General features: G+C 41.7%; 9 protein-coding genes and 2 long non-coding RNA genes across 16 annotated transcripts; 10 read left to right on the forward strand and 1 right to left on the reverse strand.

Annotated features, from left to right (window-relative positions):
• Positions 1-1,359: 1,359 nt before the first annotated feature.
• Positions 1,360-2,294, forward strand: LOC145709025 (uncharacterized). The gene is made up of 3 exons (XM_081786712.1): positions 1,360-1,642; positions 1,681-1,854; positions 2,008-2,294. The coding sequence occupies exons 2-3, from the start codon at positions 1,695-1,697 to the stop codon at positions 2,292-2,294; spliced, it is 447 nt and encodes a 148-aa protein (XP_081642838.1). The 5' UTR covers positions 1,360-1,642; positions 1,681-1,694.
• Positions 2,295-2,348: 54 nt separating this feature from the next.
• Positions 2,349-4,854, forward strand: LOC145706757 (uncharacterized). The gene is made up of 7 exons (XM_081784196.1): positions 2,349-2,828; positions 2,873-3,008; positions 3,290-3,434; positions 3,493-3,701; positions 3,740-3,977; positions 4,020-4,253; positions 4,295-4,854. The coding sequence occupies exons 1-7, from the start codon at positions 2,776-2,778 to the stop codon at positions 4,507-4,509; spliced, it is 1,230 nt and encodes a 409-aa protein (XP_081640322.1). The 5' UTR covers positions 2,349-2,775; the 3' UTR covers positions 4,510-4,854.
• Positions 4,855-4,889: 35 nt separating this feature from the next.
• LOC145706762 (S-adenosylmethionine sensor upstream of mTORC1-like) lies at positions 4,890-6,010 on the forward strand. Its single transcript, XM_081784203.1, has 5 exons — positions 4,890-5,074; positions 5,118-5,340; positions 5,403-5,623; positions 5,666-5,782; positions 5,826-6,010. Exons 1-5 carry the CDS (start codon positions 4,957-4,959, stop codon positions 5,993-5,995), a joined length of 849 nt encoding a protein of 282 aa, XP_081640329.1. The 5' UTR covers positions 4,890-4,956; the 3' UTR covers positions 5,996-6,010.
• On the forward strand, positions 6,008-6,806 carry LOC145706763 (ribonuclease P protein subunit p29-like). Of its 2 annotated transcripts, XM_081784205.1 has the most exons (4): positions 6,008-6,264; positions 6,314-6,499; positions 6,547-6,638; positions 6,704-6,806. In XM_081784205.1, the coding sequence occupies exons 1-4, from the start codon at positions 6,030-6,032 to the stop codon at positions 6,755-6,757; spliced, it is 567 nt and encodes a 188-aa protein (XP_081640331.1). In that variant the 5' UTR covers positions 6,008-6,029; the 3' UTR covers positions 6,758-6,806. The 2 variants fall into 2 exon arrangements, with proteins under 2 accessions (XP_081640331.1, XP_081640330.1); XM_081784204.1 differs by having other exon boundaries at positions 6,547-6,755.
• A 198-nt stretch (positions 6,807-7,004) lies between these two features.
• On the forward strand, positions 7,005-8,452 carry LOC145706761 (actin maturation protease-like). Its single transcript, XM_081784201.1, has 5 exons — positions 7,005-7,210; positions 7,258-7,691; positions 7,736-7,843; positions 7,886-8,009; positions 8,057-8,452. The coding sequence occupies exons 1-5, from the start codon at positions 7,009-7,011 to the stop codon at positions 8,218-8,220; spliced, it is 1,032 nt and encodes a 343-aa protein (XP_081640327.1). The 5' UTR covers positions 7,005-7,008; the 3' UTR covers positions 8,221-8,452.
• Positions 8,453-8,481: 29 nt separating this feature from the next.
• LOC145706765 (uncharacterized) lies at positions 8,482-8,895 on the forward strand. Its single transcript, XR_014134708.1, has 2 exons — positions 8,482-8,612; positions 8,658-8,895. It is a non-coding gene; the product is annotated as an uncharacterized LOC145706765 (long non-coding RNA).
• Positions 8,896-9,811: 916 nt separating this feature from the next.
• LOC145709026 (uncharacterized) lies at positions 9,812-11,211 on the forward strand. Its single transcript, XM_081786714.1, has 5 exons — positions 9,812-9,950; positions 9,998-10,133; positions 10,202-10,566; positions 10,614-10,968; positions 11,011-11,211. Exons 2-5 carry the CDS (start codon positions 9,999-10,001, stop codon positions 11,209-11,211), a joined length of 1,056 nt encoding a protein of 351 aa, XP_081642840.1. The 5' UTR covers positions 9,812-9,950; position 9,998.
• A 27-nt stretch (positions 11,212-11,238) lies between these two features.
• On the forward strand, positions 11,239-12,658 carry LOC145706760 (uncharacterized). The gene is made up of 4 exons (XM_081784200.1): positions 11,239-11,430; positions 11,478-11,808; positions 11,854-12,470; positions 12,533-12,658. Exons 1-3 carry the CDS (start codon positions 11,248-11,250, stop codon positions 12,423-12,425), a joined length of 1,086 nt encoding a protein of 361 aa, XP_081640326.1. The 5' UTR covers positions 11,239-11,247; the 3' UTR covers positions 12,426-12,470; positions 12,533-12,658.
• A 417-nt stretch (positions 12,659-13,075) lies between these two features.
• LOC145706758 (lysophosphatidylcholine acyltransferase 1-like) lies at positions 13,076-18,114 on the forward strand. Of its 3 annotated transcripts, none has more exons than XM_081784199.1 (12): positions 13,076-13,131; positions 13,492-13,588; positions 13,727-14,029; positions 14,076-14,496; positions 14,778-15,010; positions 15,056-15,240; positions 15,286-15,443; positions 15,489-16,121; positions 16,161-16,428; positions 16,475-16,770; positions 16,883-17,630; positions 17,680-18,114. In XM_081784199.1, exons 2-6 carry the CDS (start codon positions 13,514-13,516, stop codon positions 15,233-15,235), a joined length of 1,212 nt encoding a protein of 403 aa, XP_081640325.1. In that variant the 5' UTR covers positions 13,076-13,131; positions 13,492-13,513; the 3' UTR covers positions 15,236-15,240; positions 15,286-15,443; positions 15,489-16,121; positions 16,161-16,428; positions 16,475-16,770; positions 16,883-17,630; positions 17,680-18,114. The 3 variants fall into 3 exon arrangements, with proteins under 3 accessions (XP_081640325.1, XP_081640324.1, XP_081640323.1); XM_081784198.1 differs by lacking the exon at positions 13,076-13,131 and adding an exon at positions 13,256-13,429; XM_081784197.1 differs by lacking the exon at positions 13,076-13,131 and having other exon boundaries at positions 13,257-13,588.
• Positions 18,115-18,430: 316 nt separating this feature from the next.
• Positions 18,431-20,150, forward strand: LOC145708461 (uncharacterized). Its single transcript, XR_014134834.1, has 3 exons — positions 18,431-19,057; positions 19,101-19,973; positions 20,019-20,150. It is a non-coding gene; the product is annotated as an uncharacterized LOC145708461 (long non-coding RNA).
• A 39-nt stretch (positions 20,151-20,189) lies between these two features.
• Positions 20,190-22,509, reverse strand: LOC145707309 (choline/ethanolamine kinase-like). 3 transcript variants are annotated; one of them, XM_081784823.1, is made up of 10 exons: positions 22,270-22,509; positions 21,835-21,967; positions 21,682-21,791; positions 21,501-21,518; positions 21,283-21,396; positions 21,001-21,239; positions 20,835-20,953; positions 20,568-20,746; positions 20,399-20,523; positions 20,190-20,358 (listed from the first exon to the last, which is right to left on the reverse strand). In XM_081784823.1, exons 2-10 carry the CDS (start codon positions 21,923-21,925, stop codon positions 20,283-20,285), a joined length of 1,071 nt encoding a protein of 356 aa, XP_081640949.1. In that variant the 5' UTR covers positions 21,926-21,967; positions 22,270-22,509; the 3' UTR covers positions 20,190-20,282. The 3 variants fall into 3 exon arrangements, with proteins under 3 accessions (XP_081640949.1, XP_081640945.1, XP_081640948.1); XM_081784819.1 differs by lacking the exon at positions 22,270-22,509 and adding an exon at positions 22,157-22,203; XM_081784822.1 differs by lacking the exons at positions 21,501-21,518; positions 22,270-22,509 and adding an exon at positions 22,157-22,203.
• Positions 22,510-23,849: the final 1,340 nt, after the last annotated feature.

Here is a 23,849-nt window from a genome sequence, read left to right on the forward strand (position 1 = left end):
CGACCTCTTCGAGACTTTTTTGGAGACTCTCATTGTCCTAACAAAAAATAACTTGTTTGAAAAAAATTATAGAAAAAAACGATGCTCTTGACAAAACGTTGCTCCGATATCAACCCTCCGAACTAGTAGCGAGTCGATACATATGATAAGAATGCGCCAGCGCTTTCGTTCGCTTTGCCCAAAGGCTCTGGTCCCAGTCGGCGAAAAAAATTCAATGATGAATTTGGAAACCTTTTGGTTGATATTTAACTTGGAAAAATAAACATAACTCTTTCATTTGAAATGCTCCGACGAATTTCACGCACAAAATGTTACTTTTTCGATTTTTATAACGAATAGTCGTTAGGGAATGCTATACAAAATATTTGTCCGCTGATTCGTTACCTCTGAAAGTTCTTCGTTTTTGCTGAGCAAAGTCGAGTTCTGCTTGGAAAGGTGAGAGTTACGCTTGGCGAATTTGTCGTTCTCCGCGATTGAGTCCTCTAACTCCTCACTCAAATTCGTCACTTGGTTTGTTAAATCCTCGATTTGGGAATTTAAAGCTTCATTTCGTCGTTGCAGCTCATCTTTTTCGATAAATTCTTCGATTGTGCCGTGGACTTTCGCGTCAAGACGGTATTTCTCGACTTCTGCTTTGTAGTAGTCTCGTTCTTTCCGCACTTCGGACAAGTCTTCTCCGTTTTCCAGCGGTGGAGGTTCCGCCGCTTATTTTTGATTTTCAGCAAGCTCCTTTCAAATAAAACATATAATATGTTACATATTTGACAAAAAATAAAATTTCCAAATTGAAAATTTGCGATGAAATCAGTTCCTAGAACATCTTCGGCAAAGTTAGAGACTGTCGAAGATATCTCCTGAAGATGGCTGAGGGATTTATTGAGCCAGCTCATGTCTTTGGTGTTCAGTGGTAGAGATCACTTCAGTGTCCGATTTCGTTGTCTTCTTCTGTCGAGTCAGTCTTCTGAGCGTTCGGCGGTTTCTCAGTCAATTACTCTAGAACGGAACTTCGTTTTTACTTTCTTCCGCTAATCATGGCGCCTTTGACAGACGCCTCTGGTCTGTCTGGCAGACGAATGGCCAGTAAAAAGGGATGAAAATGCAGTTTTTACTATTTCTTTTTCTAGCAGTCAGTAATTTTGAGTTTGGGATTGGAATTCTGGTTCGATCCTCCCAGAGAAGAATTGAACGTGGCGCCCTGAATTTACTGGAGCGGCCGGGTCCACGCTCCACCTACGAAACGGTCGGCTTAGGGTGGAAACGTCCGATCGATCAAACCGTTTGAATTACTACGGTAATGTCACAGTACAGCTCTGACATAAGCAAACGATTTAAAATCATTGTTATTCTGCTAGCAAGAAAGGGCGAGAGAAGAGAAGACAAACTTTTTCGCAAATAAAAAACAAGCGACCACCCTAAACGCGAAAATGCGCGAAATGAGTGACGCGAAAAGGAGAAGTGAGCGCACTCTCTGTAGAAAAATATAAGAGTTCTGATCATCTTCGTTCCTGCTGAAAACGTTTGCAGACAATGAGTAATTAACATCGGCCAATCATTAGCAACTTTTGAGCAGTCTGACCTGCCTACGCCTCGAAAAATTTACCATTCCTCCATTTCAATTTCTTCCTTCGAAGGGAACAAGTCGGTAAGAAGGATCGTCGATTACTAAGTCGAATTTATAAGAGATTTTTAAGGGAATGCGACCAGGAGACAAACACAAAGCAAAGGCGTCTCGAGAATACCAGAAAAAACATGGCTTGATTCCAGCGAAGCAGAGCAAAAAGCAGAAGGAAAAAGCTGCTATCGCGAAGTTAGAGTCGAACTGGGATCGCTACGATGACCCTTCTATTAATCATGGTGAGAAATTATAAATCTTGAATCATCGAATCGCTCGTCGCGCATCACGTGCTATCGAGATCATCATGATCAATTTCCTTTTCGTTTCTTCTCATTCATGAATCCGAACGAAATGATTGGAAATTTTCTTACTAGTATTTAAATGAATTTCAGAAACGAGAGGTCTTTCATTACAAGAGTTGCTGGGCCGGGCAAAGGCTCCGTCCGCTTTTCTGACTCCCCCAGTTGAGAGCACATTCCATCCGAAGTACAAGTACCCAGTGAAAATTCAAGACTGGGAAGTTGCGCTTGCTGGCTTGGATCTCTCCAAGCTGCTGAAAAATGTGTCGGTCGAGGGTGAGCCCGCGCGCTTTCTCAATAAAAAAAGAGAGAAAATCGAGAAAGTAGACCCAATCGAGGAGATTCTTAACGATCCGCTCTATGAGGAAAGGATTTTATAATACTTTTATTTTATGTTTTCTTTTCGAGGAAATATTAAATCCGTGAAAAGGCAGCGCGAAAGGCCGAAAATCGTCCCGAAGATGAAGAAGAGTCAGAAATGACCCCTCCAACTGAAGAAGAAATAGATGATCCGCAAGCCGCCCAGAAAGAAGAAAACAGCGAAGCAGAAAAGAAACGACCCGAAGAAAGACCAAGTAAAGAAATTGAAGCGGACAAAGAAGAGACAATATCAGCCGAAGAAGGTTCCTCAAGTGAATCGGATTTAGAAGACTGGCTCGACTCCGTGATTTGATATTTGAACAATCAAATATTCAAGAACATAAACTCGTTCCAAATAGTGCTAATTTAAAATTCAAAGAGAATCATGCAAATTCGATATTTTATTTTTATTTTACTTCACTCACTTTTGTACATATTATTTTGCACCACCTATCATTTTAATCCTGACCCTAGTTTACTAATACTTTTCTTTATGTTAGAATGAGCGCGATTATCGCGGATGCACCACTTTTGTCCCTCGCTGAACGAGACACGTAAGCTTTTGATACTCTTTCCGATTTCCTAGTGTACATTTTAGTATCGGGCCACCGATAGGCAAGGAAATCTCACAGTTCAGCCTTACAGAGCTCCTGCAAGAAGGCGAAACAATCCAAGCGAATTTCATCCGAAGTTTCGGCCAGTACCGGATGCCCATGGGCTGCGAATTGCTCTTGGTAAGTTTTACTTAAAATTTCTCTAATTCTTCATGAACTTCATCATTTCTACTCAACATTTTAGAGAAATCTTCGTCGGAAATCCTGATCTCGGTAAAAAAGCAAATATCCGGTGAATTACAAATAGTGGTGTAACATAGAATTTGTGCTTTCTTAGATTTTCCAAGAATGCTTCTTAATTTTACTAATTTTTATTGCAATAAAGTCGTTATTAAACGTTACATGATTGTTGATTAGTATGCGCTGCTCCTTTTCATGGCGCGAGTGACATTCAGTTCTAGGATGAAGTGATGATTGCAAACATGAACAACGGCACCGTCGAATTCCACGATCACGATGGCACCCACAATATGACGCTCCCCGACGAGGACCGAAACGGTGGTCCCGCTCAATTGCTGGAGCCCACGATCGCGACGATTCTGCTTGGTAATAATTTATTCACTAACAGATAAAGTCTGTTTTCATCGCTTCTCAACCATTCTAGACGAGTCGATCCTCGTGGCGGACAAGAGGGGCGCGCATAAATACTCTTGCACCGGGCAACACATTGCTTCCTGTCAACCAACCGCTCCAGGAGGCGACATCTACGGAATGATTCCAATCCGCAAGGACGATGGCTGTATTTTGTTTGTTGTTCAGGACAGCCGACAAGCCTACTTTCGCTTCAGAATTTATGACAAAGATCTAAAAGAGGTAACATTAGTAATTCGTTTGTAATTCTTATGTCTTAGAAATTAATGGACAAGCCTATTGCTTTCGGGGATCTAGACGTCGATGAAACGGGTTGGCACACGATTCGATTCGCAGCCGGAATCGGTAACACAATCGCCCTGTCAGACATGAGTCCAGCAGGCCAGGGAATCTGGCTGACTGACTTGGAGGGGAGAGTACGAAAAAGAGTTGGTGAGGCGAAGAGTGATGCGGATGGCGAATTCATCCAGGCTGCTGGTGTCTGCTTCGATAAAGACGGTAATTCAATTGAAAGTACAATTTTTGATAAATATTTTCAAGGAAACTTTCTCGCAATCTGTTCTAAGAGCAGCAGAATCCAAGCGTTTGACAAAGACGGCAACTTCCTATGCTGCCTCCAGTTTCCCGAAGGAGCCATTCAACGCCCCAGCAATTTATCCATCGGTGATGACGGCACAATGTCGGTGGTATCCTTGACCGGCCAGGTGTTCCTGTTCAAACTGGTCGCCGCAGACAGAAATAGCAACTACGTTACCAGAGGCCCACGTCCTGATGGTTAGTTTTCCATTCCCTCAATGCCTAATCATCGAATCTAGAGGGATACTCAGTGATCGGACGTCATCGAAGAAGTCGGTATTACGAGTACGGAAGAGGTGGCCCACGAGGTCGTGGACGAGGACGTGGTCGAGGTGGTCCACGCGGACGAGGACGAGGGCAACACAGATACTCCCCATTACCTCAAAGAAATGATCCTCGCCGAGATGCCCAGCAAGCTCGGGCAAATCTCCCTATTCCTCTTATGTATGACTGACGTCACTGTTCGCCTTTGTTTCTCCTTGCGGGTGCATATCAAGCCTTCGCGTATTCGCGCATCGTATAGATGCTCAAAATGTGTTCTTCACCCCGCCTTTCATTGAAAAATACTTTTAACTGCCTCTGTTAGAATCCTGCCACGAATTCGCGCAGTACGTTCAAACCCTACTGCCTTCAAATCATTGAAATTATCAGTCTGTTATTATTATTGAAAAATTGCTTTCTAAGCGTGCTCTACTCATCCCGTGTGGCATACACGTTGACTTTCTCCACCTTTAATGCAAATGTGGCTAATCTGCTGATTTATTAAACTAAAATTAAGAGTCTTAATTTAAGGCCTATTTGATCAGTCTTTCTTTCTCAAATGTAACAAGCAAGAAAATAAGGGCGTTATTTCAGGGGCGCGAATATCTCGTGCAAAGTGCAGGGACAAAAAAATAAGTTCATGAACTCGAGTGATAAAACCAAGATCGGATCACCAGCATTTGTAGTCAAGTCGATTCATAAGCGACATCGCAGAGAATTCTTGAAAAGCGGCAGTTCCAAGCTCTTATGGCAGCAAAGTGAGTTCGTTTCTATAAATCGTGTAATGCAGCGCTGAATTAGTTGTGACAGACAAAGAAACTTTGCGAGAGTACGCATGTGCGATGGATATCCTCTCGAGAACGTGGGAAAAAGACGGCGATGGAGCCTCAAGAACCGAATGGTGTGGGAAAAAACTTGCCGATTACATTCAAAAGAGACACGCTAAATTTTGCAAGCAGCATTCAGAATTGCAAATACCGCCATTGCCGTCAGACAAAAAGTTGAAAATGCTCGATGTAGGCAGGCGGGTGTGGACGCACTTTTGCGGATTAGTTGTCTTACTTGCGAATAAACACTCTCGATTAGTTGCAATGGCCTCACAAAAGAACTCTTTGACCATGAGATTATCCCAGTTGACATTGCCCCGGCGAACACAAATGTCTACTGTCTTGACATGACAAATGCAGTTGTCGGAGGCAAGACGACTATTTCCAATGGGAGTATCATGCAGCTGGGCTCCGATTTCAACGCAGTTTCGTTTTTGTACGTTTTGACATTTATTCCAGATCCAGTTCTCAGAGTCAAAGGTACTGCAAAAGGCTGTGATACGTGTCTTTTATCTTTGTTAGCCTTGATGAGTGCTAACAAGTGCCTCGTCCTTGGTGGGTTACTTTTAATAGCATCGCCTGATTCAGCCTGTCAGAACAAACACATGCACCTCATTAGAGATTGGTTCTCTGGCTTGGGTACGTTTTCGGTCCTACTGCGTATTTACCTGCCTATCTTTAGAATTACTCGGATTTCATAAACTTTCTTACACGAAAGAGAAGCATTTTCACGGGCTCACTGTGGGCAAGTTCAAACACATTCCCGAGCTAAGCCACGAGGAAATACAACAGGCGGCATTAAAATTCCATGTTCTGCAAGACAAACATAAGATAGAAGATCTTGAAGAGTGAAAACAGATCAAAAAACATTATTTCTTTATTAAGAATGGTGAGAGCACGGCGACAATACATTGAAGATATCGTGGAGGCATATGGAAAGAAACACCAGAAGAGTCAAAACGAGCAAACCCTAAAAAGACTGCGAAATGTACCGATTCAACTTGACTCTGACAGAAAAAAGATTGCAAGACGAATAGAAAATATCAAAAGAAAAACCTCAAAAAGATTGAGTGGGAAGGATCGAAAAGTCTTGAAGCTCTTCAGAATTGGCGAGGAAAAAGGTAAATTTTAAGAAAAAACTGTCATTTCAATTCAGTGTTTTTATATTAGTGGAATATGCAAACTTTGAAAAGGTGAACAAGCTCTGGGAAAAGTACATGTTATCCTTGTTACCAGCAAGTAGCGGGAAAGGAGGAAATTTGGCAAACTATCACGACATTCTAACCCGTGCCAATTACATTGGTGCCAAGGTGACTGTCAAGTACTCGCGATGTAAAAGCAAGATTGGACTCCAAGGTGGTGTATTGATTAGAGAAATAGACTGACTCGAAGTTTTTGCCTAGGCATCATTGCAATGGAGTCAAAGAATGTCTTTCAGCTCGTAACAGCGGATAATCGCCTCCTTCTTGTCGAAAAGAAGCACACAATATTCCTCGTGAGTGTGGAAAAGTTTGAAATCGAAATATACGGATCCAATTTTCGAACAACTCCGCCTTTCAGAGCGGGTGGACGTCTTACCTCTCATCATACAATGCTAAACGTTCTTTGAAATAATTCAAAACTAACTCGAGAGTGTCAATAAAAAATCTCTCTTTGACATCAAGACATCCAGTATGCTTTGTGATTCAATATCTTCGTTGATTTCTCGAGTGCTAAAAATATTTTGAGCTCGCTCACTCTTCTTGTACTACGAGTTTTGATTATTTTACTTTTGTGCCCTTTTTTGGAAGGGTTCTGAGGGTTTTCAAGCGCGCGTTTATGTGGTGACAAGTGAGATTAATTAGACAGTGGGGATCGAATGAGGCATGAACACTCCTCATGAAAGGCTTCAAGCTATCAAAGAGCAAAATGCAGAAGCGGTGCGGCTGAGGCACAAAACACCTCCTGGTCCGCCGCCCCCGCCGATGGACTGGAGGGAACCTAACAAAAATCCAAGAATGGTAAAGTTAAGAAGATTCGAGCCAGGAAGAGTTCCTGGCTCTCGCGAAAAGTCAGAGATTGAGCAAGGTTCGTATTCTGTCACTCAAGCAACGACTTAAATTTCGTTTACTTAGTTTCACTTGGCGAAGGAGAAATCCTGCTTTATTCGAAGGAGCTGGCATCTTCCAACGCGGAAGACTCGATTCTTCGCAAAGGAGGTTTTTCGTGGATCTCTTGCAATACATCAGTCGAGAGCTACCTTCAAGGCTCGAAGCAGCCCATGTGCGGTCTTGCTGCTTCGCTGATGGCGGCAGAAGCGATCCGAGTGCCCTTCGCCCAGAACTTAGATTTGGAAGATTTCTTCGAAAAGGCGAAGGAACGGGGCTACACAAAGCAGGGTGAGATGTTCGAGGCCCAAGATCTGGCAAAACTTATCGAAGAAATTCTCCTGTGCGAGACTGAAGTGCTTCAAGGCCCGATTGATCAGTACCGCAGAAAGATTCTCGAGCATCTCGCAGCTGGTTATCCATTCCTAATTCCCCACGATGCTGATCATGATCACAGACCGGTAGAAATCATGCTTCAATTGCTTGGTAAAATAAATTATTTTAGACGAAAAAGAACGGCGAGAAGAGCCACTGGGGAATCGTGACTGGTTTCCTTGTTGGAGCGCAAATCGACACCAATCAAAGAGGAATCGTCAAAACTCCTGGAACAAAAGTAAGAATCTTCATGGCCTTCTTAAATCTTACTGATGTCTAGGTGAAAAATCATTTCTTCTGCAAAAAGTGGGGGAAAATCAATAAAGAGACAAAAGATGCAATTTTCGACGTCGATCCCTCAGAAAACCCCCTTTTCCTTTTTGCTAAACAAGGGCGAGCTCCAGGTATGAATTGAAATATATTGATAAAAAATACCCACTTTTATTTCAAGGTTTGAAAATTTGGAGCTGGGAGTCTCTAGCAGAATCGAACACTCAATTGTTCAACTTTGACACGTCGCGATTTCCTGGCGACTATATTCTACCCGCTGGTGGTCCAGCAGAAGGCCTAAATGAAAAGTCAATTCTAATCCGACCAAGAAGTAACCAAAGCTAACTTCTTGCTGTTTCGTCTATATTTATTATTCGTCTTTATCTAATCAAACTCCGCTTAATCGGCAAAAAACTGCTTATCCTGTAACTTGACCTTAAAACAATATATTTTCTAGATGTTTCTTATTTTTTAATATTGTTTTCAATTTCAAATCAGTTCATTTCGGTCTTTTCTTATTATGTTCCTTGTTAAACCCTCTACCTCTTTTAGAACCATCTATTCGCCTGCTTTGTAATTCTCTCGCAATCATTTTCTTTTCAGAATCATGGCACATGATCATGCTGAATACCAGTACAACCCAGTAGAGGTTGAATACCTCCAGTTAGAACGAGAGTTCCTCATCCTAAATGCCAAGTTTGATCGAACTTCTCAGGATATCGATCATATTGATCAAAGTAAAAGACTTCTTATCATGATCTCTGATTAAAATTAAATTCTAGTGCTCCGTGAACTCGACGAGTTCAGTGTTCGAGTTCGGGCTTGGGAAGCAGCGAACCCTGGCTTCTACCATAGCGACATTGACGAAGGATACGAATCTGTCTTCGAATGATGAGTCCAAAATCAGAGTAGAAATAATATATTTTTGTACTTTTCACACACACGATTTTTATATACTCCACCGGATCATTTACACTGCCGACAATGCTGTCGAACAAATACCTCACGAATAAACGACAAAAATATAAATTTGCTTAATTCGAGCAATCTTGTTTTTGTATTCAATTCATGTTTGAAAGAATAATGTAAGCAGCAAGGTAGACTATGTCTTGAGGTCGACGTTTTTAGGTGTTGATTAGAAATTAATTTATCTCTCAAAGAATGGTATCGGGAAAGAAACGACGTGCGAAATTGGAAATTTTATTACAGGACGAAAATGGAATTTTAGTAAAAGAAAAGGAAATTCCCCCAATCGTTTCACAAGCAAAGAGTCGAAAAATACTCGAAATTGAAGAAGAAAACGAATCTTCAGAAAGTTCCTCAGAGGAAGAAAGAACGACGGAGCAAGATTCGGAAGACGAATGCGAAGACACAAAAGAGCCAAACACAAGAGAGACGGAAGAAGTAAATGATCAAGGAGAAGCGTCAGATGAAGTCGAATCGGAATCCGACGAGGACTCGCAGCCAGAGATCATCACCTTCGTAGGTAGTTCTTTTTATGGATTAACAAAAATTAAATGAGCTTCAGACCCAATGCAAGCGGCCAAGGAAAAACGCGAAAAGGCCAGACGTGAACGAGAAGCTAAGTCAATAGATAAGAGACGGAACAAAAGAAAGGTTGTGGAGATGGAGCAAATCACGAAGAAAGAAATGCGTCAGCAAATCGAAGATGTGAAATTTAAAGTGCAACAGTACGGTCTCCAAGGCTATACGCCCGAGGAAAGAAGAAAACGTGAACGCGCAAGATTAATTAAACTCGGGGCGAAAGCGCCGAAAGCAGAATGGAAAAACTACAAAGGTTCATAGATCATGTAAATAATCTTCTTTTCCTTTTATTTTCCAGTGATGATGGAAGAGAAAAAGCAAGCAGCTATCGATGCAGCAGAAAAGAAGGCCTCAGAAGATCCGTCGATGGCGTTTATGACCGCTCCCTCGTTGACGAAGCCGAAGAAGATCAAGAACACTTTCTGGTCTGACAGGACGAAGAACTCAAATCGACAGTCCATCGGCTCTTGGAAAGGAGGCCAGCTTTCAATCTCCAAAACGAAAGTCAAAAAATTCTCCTGAAGCTAAATGTGATAAAGATTCAAATCTAACTTTGTTAAAAAATCTTGTTTTGTAGAATGACCATCGGAATCGTTCGAGCGTTATCAAGAAATGCTTCGATTGTACAGTCGATTCGGACTTCGAAATACAGAAAGCAAATCACTTTTGGAATCGCAGTTGCATGGGGAATCGGCGGGTTTCAGCTTTACAAGGTATAGAAGGTCCGTCTTTTGGAGTCAATTGTGGAGGTTTGCCTTCCAGAAAAATAATCAAACTTTAGGTGGCAGAAAAAGCAAAAGAAGATGGGAAAATCGACACGCCTGTGCTCAACAAAACAAATAATCCACTCAAACTTGAAGATTCGAAACACTATCGAGACCTCACCATCCCCGAAGTAATTTTGAAGAGTCTGGGATTCGGGCGTGACTGGATGACCGAATTGGATCCAGAAAAGCGACTCAAAATTCACAAGTGGCCTTGGGTCGAATGGTGGCGTTTCAATGTTCTGCCCTCTGAAACCCGCTACATGGTTCACGAAAACACAAGCAAATACTTGCAGCATGAGTATTATGTCTCGGAAATCTGCCCAGATTGTTACAGAGTTACGCTCTATGGATCGACATTTATTCTGTTCACAAAAAGAGTGTAAGTCCGAAATAAATCCGAGCGGCCCCTAAGTTAAACCTTTTTAGGTTATATGGATATTTATCATTAAAAGCGAAATTCTTTGGATTTCTCATCATCGCGAGTTGTCTCGTCGGGCTCGTCTGTGGGCAGTCCGGCGGTTCTGAATTTACTAGTGGAAATGATCAAATGGCGCACAGAAACAACCAAGACATGTTGAATAATATCTACTCGATCACGCAGAGGCGGATGAACTTGGAAGTATTCAAGCTGAATATGTGGGGATTGCCGAGAAATGCGATTCTCCACGAAAAAAGGCGCGCAGAACAAACTTTATCCCAAAGAGTAATTCCCATAGAGCAGATCGACGAATATGTGAGAAAAGCTTCGAGGGAGGACTTGCGAGCTGCTGGTGTTGACAAGGTGAGTTCTGTCGTGGATTCATTTTTATATATTTTTGCCAAGGATAAGTGGGCGTATGGAGAACCATTTCCCGAAGTAATTCAAATCAGAATAACGAGCGAATGTCTCGAGTATCGTGGGCAGCCGACTGATATTTCAACTAAATTCGTTCCGCCTGAAAAGACTGAAGACATGGATGAGATGGATCATTTTATGCTCAAACTTTCGAAAAAGCTTGAAAACTCTGATTCACAAAAAAAGTAAAAGGCGAAACTAAACAAATCACTTTCAGACTTGAAAATGCCCCGAAAACGTAGGATTATTGTATCTTCTGACGATGATGAGGAAGAGATGCCAGCGCCCCAGTCCAAAAAGCCTGCTCCTGCAGGAAAAGATAATGTCGGATATCTGACCAGGGGACTCATGGGACAACTGGGCAAAGATGCCAGTCAGATTTCAACAGTGGTTATTTCCTCCGATGAGGTATGATAAATTATGTTTCAATATCTGCCTCAGTGTTAAAATTCCAGGAGAAAGAAAACCTGCCGAAGCCAATGTTTCAACAAGCCACAGAAATCGATGAGCTAGATGAAGCTGAGAAATTTCAGCCAGTTGCCTCTTCCACTCAAAAAGAGGCCGAGACGCCATACATAGAAGTAAAGCCCGGGAAGAAGACCAGAAAGCTTAAAAACGTGTCTCTCAGCTCAGATGAAGAAGATAACTCCGAAACTGCAATCTCAAAAACAGATACTGACAAAATAAATCCTCGAAAGAAGAGGGCAACTTTGAATTCAGACGAAGAAGCTACTGGGAATCAGAATTCTTCGGTAAAGAAGGGTGGTCAAACAGACTCAGAACAAGGTAAAGCGCATTCTATTTTCAATTGACTCGTATCGTAATTTTTAGACGATTGTGGAGGACTGCCACGGCCCAAGAAAAGCGAGTTTAAAAGTCCACTAGATGGGAGCTTCTCAAATAGGCTTTACGTAGACGATTGTGAGTCGCCGGTTTGCACAAAAGACAGAAAGTACATGCAGACCCCAATACGAGTAGTCCATAAGCGCTCGCCAATCGTGCGATTTGTAAACGAAGAAGAGATGAAAGATCGGCCTAAAGGCATCTTCTATCCTAAGCCAGCGCCAGACTCGCCACCAAAGCTTAAAAAGCCAAACCCCGTCGACGAAGGAAGCGGAGTTAGCGTTGCTCCCTTAACCAGAGTGAAGTGGAATCCGCCGCGGATGCTTAAGCGGGGCGAGCAAGCAGATACGATTGTATTCTCCAACCCTGGCTATCAGGAAAGATTCATCAAACAACTCTTTTTTTGTCCACTGTCGACTGAACTTTTGATGAAATCGAGAAAAGCGATCTCCAGGACAAGGACTTCGAAAAGTCTCCGGGAAGCAAATCGTCCGCTTCCTCAAAAAAGAAAAGATCAACTCAGAAGTTGTCCTGAACAATTCGACACCGACCCCAACTGATAAAAATGAAGAAGAAGAAACGGAAAACGGACTCATTTAACTCTTGTAATATTATTTTTATTAACTGCCAAAAGATGAGTGGCTCCTCTCACTGCAATTATATTCAGAAGAATGGTAAAAAGTCAATTGCAGCAGCAAGTTCTCACGTGTTATAAAAATTTATTGCGCGCGACGAAAGGCATGCCCAGCTCCCAAGCCAAAGTGCGGGAAGAATTCGCGAAGGGAAAGAACATCCGCAGAATGGATATTCATAACATTGGTATTTCCATCTTCTTCCGGCCTGTCTTTCATTCTCTCTTTTAGAATACAAACTACGCTATGCAAACAGACGCCTTGAGAAGCTCAATTCAGACGAGGTCACTGGCAGCCGGACGTTCACGCCCAAACGCTGACAAAAAAAATTAATGTTATTAACGAGTTCATTATTTTAAATTCAAAGGAATAAATTTCTATTCTCATTCAAGGAAAAACACCGAAAACACACGTTTCAGAATATCTCGCAGCGCAAGCTTCTATTTTGTTTGATTTACGAGCCATTCAAAAATTCTAGTCTTTGTCTCATTTTGAGGACCAAATAAGCTTGGACTTTGTTAATGCAGACGCTGTTTCGAAACGTGTCTGCAGATCAGAGAACAGCCGTAAGACTCGCGGGTATATTTACACAGAGAGGAAGATACTGGTATTCGGCCCGTTAAAGGCTCAAAAGGTTAAACTTCGATTATCCGAGTTTTAAACTGATGTAGTCATAAGATGGATTTTTACGAGGTTGTTTTTAAAACTTGGTGAAAATATATTTTACGGGCTTTTCGCGATTATTTATTTAATAAAAGAGCTAGGGTGATATAATTCGCTTTCGATTAATTGAGTGATTTGATAAAAGCGAAGATAGGATAAGGAAAAGTGCACCTGAGGTCGGACTCCGCGGCGCATTATCACTCGCGCTATTTTTGCGTAGGTTCGCCGGGCTCATTCCTTCCCGTGTCCCAATGAACAATCCGTGAGAAGTAAGCTCGTAGTAAAGGGATAAGCGCAAATTTTCGAGATTCGTTAACGTTGGCGATTGTAGAGAGCTAGAAGAAAGAAGCAGAATGACGCACTACCTCCACGAAGCAGTCAATCCCTTCCGCTTTGACCTCGAAATACCCTGGTATCGATACATACAGGTACTTCACTCGAGAAACGTGTTTTTTACGTAAGATAGGCACCGTCTTCGTTTTCTTGTTAATATTGACATTGATCTTGTTTCGGCTTAATTTGATAATCTGGTTCGATTCTTCTTCGCGACTCTCATTTTCTTCTAGATCGTCATCGCTACTTTCACACTCGTTCCTTTCCGAATCTGCGCCTCAATTCTAGCCGCGACGGCGATCTACATAGCAGGCGTGATCACAACAATTGGTCTTCCTCTTCAAGCAGATGAGTACGACATTGTTGGATTCCGATCAAAGCTGCAGTATTTTCTCACTCGCATTTGCTACGGCTTCTGGCGAATATGCCTGGGCGTACGCGTTACCACCAAGGGAACTGCCGTTTCCAAAGACAAAGCGCAAGTGCTTGTGCTAGGCCCACATTCCACAGTCTATGACACGATGATCGCTGACCAGGTGCGAACTTGCTCTCAATTAACGCCCCTTTCCAATGATTCTTCAGATTCCACACTGTCCATTTCCATGGACTTTGGTCGGAGGAACGTATGGCAACGAATTCTCGTATCGAATGTTTCGCTCGTTAGGCTCAATCTTTGTGGACAGAACGGATCGTTCGTCCACCTCGAACGCAATCGAAGTGATAAACCAGCGTGTCGCCGATCCTAAATGGCCGCAGCTGATGATCTGGCCCGAGGGGACTACCCACAACCGTCTCGGAATGATGAAGTTCAAGAACGGAGCTTTCAATCCTGGAGCCGTCGTCCAGCCACTTACCTTGAAGTGGACCAACAACTGGGACACCTTCACCTGGTGCTTCATGGGTCCCAGTTTTCTGCAGATGATTTATCTCACTCTCTGCCAGTTTAGTATCAACGTCGAAATAAACTTTCTCGATCCCGTCACTCCGACCAAAGAGGAAAAAGGTAAAGTTGAATTCAACTCATTTGAAATGAGTCATTTCCCTTTCCCCTGGCCTCGGAATTTCGATTATTCAACTAAAAATTAAAACCCTGAAATTTGACTTTACAGGCTTTACAGGCCTGTGAAACCTAAAAAACAGGACCTGTATCCTGTGTTCTTTATCCTGTCCTGCTTCCTGTGTTGCAGATGGGCCCTAAAACAAAATCCCTGTTCCTGTTTACAGGATTCCGAGGCCAGCCTTTCCCTTCGAGTTTATTTCTCGCCTTTTGACAAACTATTTCAGCAAATCCATCTCTATTCGCTGAACGCGTGCAAAAAGTCATGGCTGACTCGCTGGAAATCCCTGCTCTCAATTTAACCCGCGACGATGGGCTCGCACACATGAAAGCGACTGAATATGGATTGCCTGGGCACGTCGCGAACATCGATATCGAATCGTACAGAAAACAAAGCGGCCTCTCCCGAGAAAAATATACCAAGAACTCAAACAGTTCGCCTCCCTTAGTCAGAAAAAAGGTTGAATCATTAATCAATTCGCGTTTGCTTACTACTCTCTTCCAGAGCTCGCGGATTACGACAACTTATGCACTTTTCTTCAACTCCCAATCGGCCTTTTTACAAAGCAAGTGTTCGCCAAATACGACAAAGATGGCATATTCTGCTTCACTTTCAAAAACTTCCTCGACAGAAGATTGGGAACATTCTATCCTGCATCAGAGCGAATTAACTACGAGAAGTTGATGGAGGTAAAACGGGTTTAATACTCATCAGAGATTCACTATTTCGTCAAGTGCATGGACGTCGACAACGACGGAGCGATTTCACTTGGCGATATTCAAGCAGTTTTTCCAAAAATCTTCGGCGGCCAGGCGCCCATCTTTGCACAAATCTGGGATCTCCATTCCGACGGACGCAAAGTATTAGACCTAGTCGATCTCAAGCGCATTTGGTAAGAATTTCAAATTCTTTGCTCTTTGTTGATGAAAAAATTAAGCCACGAATATCCCGAGTACGCTTTTATATACGAATGCTTCCTGGAGTCACGGGAGAACTCACGAGTTTCCCGCGTTCTCGGTTGAATTGCTGAACTGATTGTACGATCTCCACCGAGCCGAACATGAACTGTCATTAATACGAGTCGAGCTTCCGTTATTTGCCCTGCGCCTCACTTCCTTTTCTTGCCACTTATTTCAAATCGCGCAGAGTGAGTCCGACGAAATAGTAGTATTCAAAGTCTTACAAAATATTTTTCACTTCTAAAAAAACAAAAAGACATCCGAAGTTTCTGTACGAAATTGCTTTTGACTTCCGACTTTGTAAATTCATTCAACTGTATTTAAAAGAAGGCGTGCCTTTAATAAGCATCTTCGATTTGATCGTTGATCAACTTCACTTGATAAACAAACCGCTGAAATGCTTCCTTCACACCCTTTTCAAAGTGTCTCTCATAAACAAATAATTAAATATCAATTCAAATGCCGATTTGCAGAATGGACATTTTGTTGGAGGCAGACTCGCGAAATTTGCACCACGTCACGGATAAAATTCTTTATTCCCTGTCGAATAAGGACCTGTACGCGTGTTCAGCTGTTTCTCGCGCATGGAGGGTGATCTTGAGCGACTCGAAGTAAGAATAAGTTATATAGCTCGTCGATAAAGAATTGAGGGTCTTTGAAAAACGTCTGGAGAACTACTTGGAGACGGATATTTATGGGAAAGTGATCGCCAAATCTGTCAAGAATAAATCAGCGAAAAAGCACGAACGGACGAATTTAGAATTCCAGAGATGGCGCGTTTCGTCAGGTTCAAAAACATTATGGACGAATTTTATTCGAAAAGTGGCGCCTACAAAGTCAGAAATCTTCAGATACGGCCGAATACTTTTGAAAATAGAATAACGTCTTTTGCCGCCGCACCCGAATTTATTGCAACAGGTAGATTCGCTCTCTTCGTCTGAATTCTTTGACTAGTCTTTTTCAGCCACGATCTCCGGCGAAATACATATCTGGTCGCGTGACTTCTTCAATCATCTCGGGATAATTCCAAATTGTACTCAAGATGAGAAAACTCGTCTGCACGTGTGCGGCCGTCTCCTCGCAGCGACAGACAAAGAACGGAGTGTCGTGACACTCTTTTCAGTTGAAGCACCTAGTTTCATCAACAGAGATTGCGCTTTCTCTGTCACTGCTCTTCAGACTTTTCCGATTCCCGCCCGTGTGAATAGGGTTCATGTGAGACTCTCTCAGCCTGACGAAAACCAACCTGGGCGGTTTCTGGTAAGATTTTTCTTTCCTAATTCCACGACGGAAATTGAAATTGCTCGAAATGAGCTGTCTGCCATGACAGCGGAAATCATGCAGAAAAGAGCATCCAGTATTCCATATTTAGCTTGCCGCCTCCAACGATGTCAAGATATCATACTTGTCTCCAGCCACTTCATATTGGGCAAGGAGTGATTCCAGTTTCCCCAAGCATCAAAAGCACCGGAATCAGACAGATTCTGCTGCCGGTGAAATTGCTACCATCAATGCCGACGAGAGCGTGATGATCCCGAAAGTCAATTTTGCGGTGCTTACGACCAAACATACAGCCATTTTGTGGGAGTCAGGAAACAGGGAATCATTTTCATTCGATGATAGGCAAAGTTTTTTTCTCGTCTTCGAAGAAAGCCCATTTTTCTATTGCTCAAATCATAAACGATCATTTGCTTCCCCGATGCTCAGAAACTCTTATTCTTGTTTATGATGTCAAAGGCGCAATAAAGCACAAGTTGTACTCAAACTCAGATAGCCATGCTTGGCGCAACGAGGAGGATCTTATGAGCATGGACAGCTTCGGTGAACTCTTGCTAGTCGCCGAACGAAGGAAAGTAGCTGTTTGGAGTCTGAACACAGGTGCATTGGTGCAACACATCGATTTGGGGCAGCCAGAAGGTCTGGACCTCACCCAAGTGCAAATCACCGGCAAGTGCGGACGATTTCATGGCGCGTTAGTCGTGATGATGATGGAGGAGCTGGAAGATGATACCGCAGAGGACCACATTTCAACTGACTACAGAATCTCTTCATACACTTGGAAGTCCGACAAGGATCACAGCAAGTTTGAAATAGAGAACGGTTCCCTTGACTTGCACCAGGTAGATAATATATATATAAACGAATCATTAGGATTAACATGATATGAAGGTCCCTGAAACTACTAATGACTCCTTTTCTGCCGACGAAACAGCGATTTACCTTCCGAATTTCCCTGACCCAATAATCACCGTCTATGACTTCATTGCCCCGCTTTTCCAGGCGAAAATCTAATGGCTCAGTTCCTCTACCGGCATACAAAAGCTCGTCTTTCTCATCGAAATCGTTGTAACTTTTAAGAGCCACTTTTTACATGTATCTTTGTATTTAATTTAGCAAAACCTTTTACTTTGCCATAAAACAACTCTTTGTATTCCGCGAAATATCCAAAAATCATTCTCGATCCTAGACTACCTCAACCGTTATTTTTGCCCTATTTTCTTACGACTCACTATATTCTCGTACTCCCTAGAATTAATTTATTCTGTGTGAACTTTTTCCGCTCCTGCTTGCTTCATAAAAAATAAATGGATAAAATTTGAAAAATTTATCTTGACTCAGCATATCGCCTCATTCCAGTGCTGATGTCAGTAGTACTTTTTCCTTCATCGAAAATTCAGGTTTTAGAAGCGTTTCTAGTTAGCATTTGTAGCAAAAATAGATTTTAATACGTCGACAGGACAGTCTTCGCTTTCAATGTATTTTTTCTAATGGGGTTTATCTGTTCCTTTGTTGAATTTTCAATAGAAAAACAGATCTTTGTTCAAGCCATGTTTGCGGGCTTTGGTTGGCTCGACCACTCGATGATTATTCGTATGAATGATTTTACTACCATTACCCAGGAGCGTTGTCATTTCCTGGTTTAGCAAAGAATAGAGAAGATAATGCACAGACGAAAGAGACGTGCTCGAATTCTTATTATCATATCAGTCTTAGTTCTTATTTATGGGGAAACTGGTTGCTTCTTTCAACAATACATAAGATGGCCAAGAAAGGGTTTCTCTGATCTGATGTAGTTTCGTCCCTCACTAGAATCTTGGGATTGCATCTTCTTGGCAACTCAAAATTAGGTTCAGCAGCAGTGCAGCATCTGTTCTTCTTGTTGCCGATCCACAAATTCAAGGATTCCGGGATGAACCAGCGGGAATTCTAGGCGTGATAACCAGATGGGACTCCGACCAGTATTTGTCAAGGGGTTTTTATTGGGCTTCACGGGCGGTAAAACCGAATCTAACGATTTTCCTTGGTGATTTGATAGACGAGGGGTATTCTGCATCAGGAAAGAGATTCTGATAATTATTAATGATAGGTAATCGTTGATAGCTTTACATTAATAGGGAGTAAACTAAAAGAATCGCAAATACTCAGACTCCGAATATGAACTCTATGTAAATCGGTTCAAGAAAATTTTTCCAGTCTCCGATGAAAAGGTTATCTATCTTCCTGGTGACAACGACATAGGAGGCGAAGGTGGTGAACGAGTCACCAAGTGAGAATAGTTTCAAGTTAGCTATCAAGTAAAGCTATCTTAGTCGCCATCTTGAGCGATTCCACAGAAGTTTCTCAACAGACTTTGCGGTTTTAGCAGGGCGTCGTTTCCAGGCATCCCACGAGATCGAAAGAGAAGAGCCAAGAATACTGGAAAAGTCAGATGTTTTGCTACGACATTTTCCAATGGGTTCGCCAATACCATCCGTGGGTAAGCTCATCCTGTCAGCGCACAACCACGTCGGTGAGATCTGGCCTCGGAATTCTGACCTGTCTAAAAACCTGAAACAGGTCCTGTTTTTTGGACCCTGTCCTGTTTCCTGTCTTGCATTTCGAGACCAAAATAAACCTGTAAACAGGCCTGTTAACAGGAAATACAGGAAAAACAGGAAAAAACGCCTGTATACAGGAACAGCCCTGTAAAAGTGAAACAGGCCTGTCAAAAAATTGCAGGAAAACAGGCGAAAAATGGGGAATATCAGGTATTTTTCGTAAAAATTTTCTTGGAGTTCCCTTCAAATATGTTATAAAGAATCTTTTATAGTTGAAACTGTCTACAGACATGATTATAACGAGAAAAAAATTCTTAATTTTGATTCTTCAAGAAAAAATTAAAACCCTGAAATTTGAGTTTACAGGCCTGCAAAGCCTGTGAAACCTGTAAAACAGGACCTGTTCCTGTGTTTTTATCCTGTCCTGTTTCCTGTTTTGCAAATGGGCCAAAAAATAAAATCCCTGTTCCTGTCCCTGTTACTGTTTACAGGATTCCGAGGCCAGGGTGAGATGAGGCAGCATCACCGGAGTAAAATGACTAGAAGCGTTCTTCGTCATCTAAAAGGAAAATTCGGAGCGGAAAATATTGAAATTCTTATGCCCACGTGTTCCTACAGGATGGGAGTCTATAAAATGGCATATGGGTATCTAACATTTATTAAATTATTGTCTTTATCATGCAATTTCAGTGCTCTTATTCTTGGAGAAAACGACGAATTCGAGTTCATCCCCTTACACATTCCAGGCCGCTTTCCTTTCCTCATAATTTACATTTTGCTTTGTTTTCTATGGCTTCTATATTTCTGTATTGAATAAAAAGCAAAGATTTTGAAAATTGAAATATTCTATATTTTGATAATTGAAGTAGATGCATTATCCAAGACTTAGCACAGAAATTTTTTTTATGAATACTTGTTCAACAGAGTTTCTCTTGTTCGGTTTTGCCCTTGATGTTAGTGGACAGCAATTTCGTTCGGCCCCCGCAAAGTTTCTTCTGACTTTGAGATTTTCCTTGTATTTAGCAGCGTTCTAAATTTCGTAAAGAGTAATATTCATTGCTACGATTTACCTAAAAGCATTCATTCTATCATTTGCATATTCTACGTATCCGAACTTGATATCAGACACTTTCGCTTGGATTTCCGACCAAAGTGACCAGTAAACATGTCCAATCATCGCAAACTCCATTACTTCCTTCAAAATCAGCTTTTAAAAATTGGTGATATGAGAATGTTCACCTCCTGAATTTTGTTAATGTTTTCTTCTGATAGATCGCCCTGCTGCTGAAGATACGCTTGAATGAAACGCCTCTGCTGGTCGTTGCTGGGAAAATCATTCTGGTTGAAGAAGTAGTGAGGCCATTCTTCATTACTGTAGTTCATCATCCACTCGTTGAAATGATTGGCAAAGTCGAAGCCTGAAAGACAAATGTTTACTCAGCAGTCTTGGCAGTTATGGCACCATAAAAGTGCAGCGATGAAAGTTATTGACCTCGCTGAACTCACCTCTGAACCCGTAGGCCGAGTACTCGAAGTCGATCAGACGCAGGGACTCAGTCATCGACGAACCCTTGTTGATCTTCTCCTGGTCGATCAGAATATTTCCCTCGTGACAATCGTTATGACTTAATCACGGGTAAGCTTCATTTAATCGACCTAGTTAAATGCTTACCAAAAAACAATCGGCGATTTTGTATTTTGGATAAGCTGGCAACAGAATTTAAACGGGTCTTTGTATGGTTTCATATTGACGCCTAGCTGCTCGCATCGGTTGTAATATCCTTGAAATTGTTCTAAAAGGATAGGATCCTTAGACATAGGCACTTCAAGGCGATGGTAGTCCGCCAGACGCGTCGCCACAGTCGTGGAAATCTCAGGCACTTGTAATTCCGCCGTTCTCAAATTCCGCCCCTTCGAAGCAAATGAAAGGCAAGTCGAATATATTTGCACTTACGGGAATGTACTCCTCAAGTCTTCCTTCTGAAAAGGCACCATAGAGCTTGGGTCCAAGTCCCTTCTGTCCAAGAATAGCGAATACAACAGATTCGGTTATTTGCGCGTTCACATCCTACGAACACCCGTTGTAGATACAAAATAAGTCACATAAGTTGTCATACAAACTTTCAGCTCGATCACAGACGAGATAACAATGATTTACGCGAAGCAACTTACGTTCAAATTACGAGACGCCTAAAATAATCACGTCACTGAATATAACATAACATGCAATACGTCTATTAGACATGGTCAACACTCTAACATGCTTTTTCACGAGTGGACAGACTTTGCTTCCACAGAAAAATGCGTCTGTGCACACGTGTTCTCTAGTAAATAGTCAATAGTCTAGGTATACCTGCATGATCAAGCCGTAAATTCGAAGGACGACTTTTTTCGTTAATCCCTCTTGATTTGTAGTGCTGCAAATATAGAGTTTGTTTGTGAGTCCCCCGTTTAATTCTTCGACTGAGTGAATATGTTCAATTCAGTGAATCTCAATTTAACATACGCTTGAAGTTATTGCGCTCTTTCCATTCGCCACAAAGGAATTTGGAGCATAGTTGGAAGGCTTTTTCTGATAATTCTGTCTCTTTGTCCATCTTGGATAATGCCAGTGCAAGGCGTCTTATCGGAGCTCTTACCTAAATGATTTTTTGTTGAATCGATCTAGAGATTAGATAGAAAAAATATTGAGATGAATTTATTCTTTCTGATTCACGAAACGGCCAATTCATTTTATGAACACTTTCTTCGATCATTTCCGCCTTGTGTCTCTCGAAATTCACTTCGATTTCACTAGTGTTCTTAGTATTCAAAAGTAAATTGCTTACTTTCGGTTTACCACTGAATCGCAGTAAATTCCTCAACATAATTTGGGGTTCATATTGTGGCGCGCCATTTTTCCTCTGTTAATATTTGTAAAAAGCTGTTTGTTTTTACTTACTATTTGTATTGTGCAATAAGAAATTCAATTGATCTTCTAACTCTTTGACAGTGGCAGGAATATATTTCAAGTTTATTCCTCGTTTCTCTTTCTTTTGAACTGGAGGCGTCGACCAAGCGATCGATTATCCTCAGAAAAACCTTTTTTGGCTCTTTTTCTTTTTTTTTCAAGTCACGTGTTCCTTAAAACTAGTGCCGGTTTCAACTGGTTTCCTTATACTTTTGATCTTTTTTACGAGAGCGGCAGGGAAATTTCGGGAGAAAATTTGCCTGGCTATTGCGACATCGGTTCGCTTTTGCGCCAAAATTATCTACTTCTTGGATAACATAACCTTTGAACTTCTAAGAAGCCTGGGAGTTTTTTACAAGTTTCAACAAAGAAAAAATCTACAAGACCAAACCACGTGAGCGGAATTGTGAACGCCCAGCCCTGCAATAAAATCTCGGATGAATGAACTCTCAATTCATAAAGAAAAGAATTCGCTGCATGTACTACTAATTTGTGGATTCAATGTTTTCATAGTGTATTTTTAACTCTGGCGGTGTCAGTGATAGTTTTTATGGCGGATGATTGTTGCTACCAGTCGTGAGAGTTGTTTTGAGTGCTTTCGTTGTTGTCGTTTTGTGAGTCTTAAAATTTGTCGATCATAAATTAATACGCATATAATATTTTTTAGAAATATAAAGGTATAATAAAAATACGTTTTAATTACTACTTCCTGAGTTCCATCCACTTTCATTCTTCTTATCATCGTTCTGTTTGACTATCTTTTCTCCAGCTTTTGGGGTCTTAGATGCTTTTTTCGCTTCCTTCACTGTTTTCTCGTGCTCAATCTTCTCGATTTCCTCCTTACGACTGTTCTTGGGCGCTTTCTCCAAATCCGTGTTCTTGCTGTATATTTTAGCTGTTTTCTGAATAATTCTATAAAAGAAAAATCTGAGCTTTAACGACTTACAAAAAGCATGTACATAAACGCCGAGAGAATCATAAGCGAACTAATGGCTGTTACCCCGTGGATATACGCGTTGAACCTTAAATAATCGGACTTTAATTCTTGATTGAAAATATGTTAATATTACCGTATGTAGTCGAGTTTGCAGTTCACTTCGATTTCTTCGGGCGCGGGGTGCTTGCCGTATTCCACTTCTTCTTGGTAAGGGTTTACTTTGGCTACCAGACCGTCTCCTGCTTCAACCCAGAGAACAATGATATAGACAAATTTCCAGGTGTTTCCAGTGGCAACAAGTATCGCGCAAAAAGTCGCAGATGTAAACTTGATGCTCTTGAAGGTCTCAAAATTCGGCTTCGGGTTGGAGTGAAGAACTGAAAAGTTTTCCTGGAAAAAGAGATTCTTAGGTCTCACTTACATGCCACGCACCAAAAACATCCAACAATAGACAAGCATACGAAGAAGTAATTACTGTGGTTATATTCTTCGCAGCGCCTGACGAAAAGTCGTTCGAATGAAACAACCATCTTTTGGCAGCGGCTGTCCAATCCTTCCGCCTATTTTTTCAGATTAATAGGGTAAAACTTATTGGTACGTTACATTGTCAAGATGTTCTTGTTCACTTGTTAGA

This window comes from Oikopleura dioica, chromosome XSR (genome assembly GCF_907165135.1).
Source record: "Oikopleura dioica chromosome XSR, OKI2018_I68_1.0, whole genome shotgun sequence".
NCBI lineage: Eukaryota > Metazoa > Chordata > Appendicularia > Copelata > Oikopleuridae > Oikopleura > Oikopleura dioica.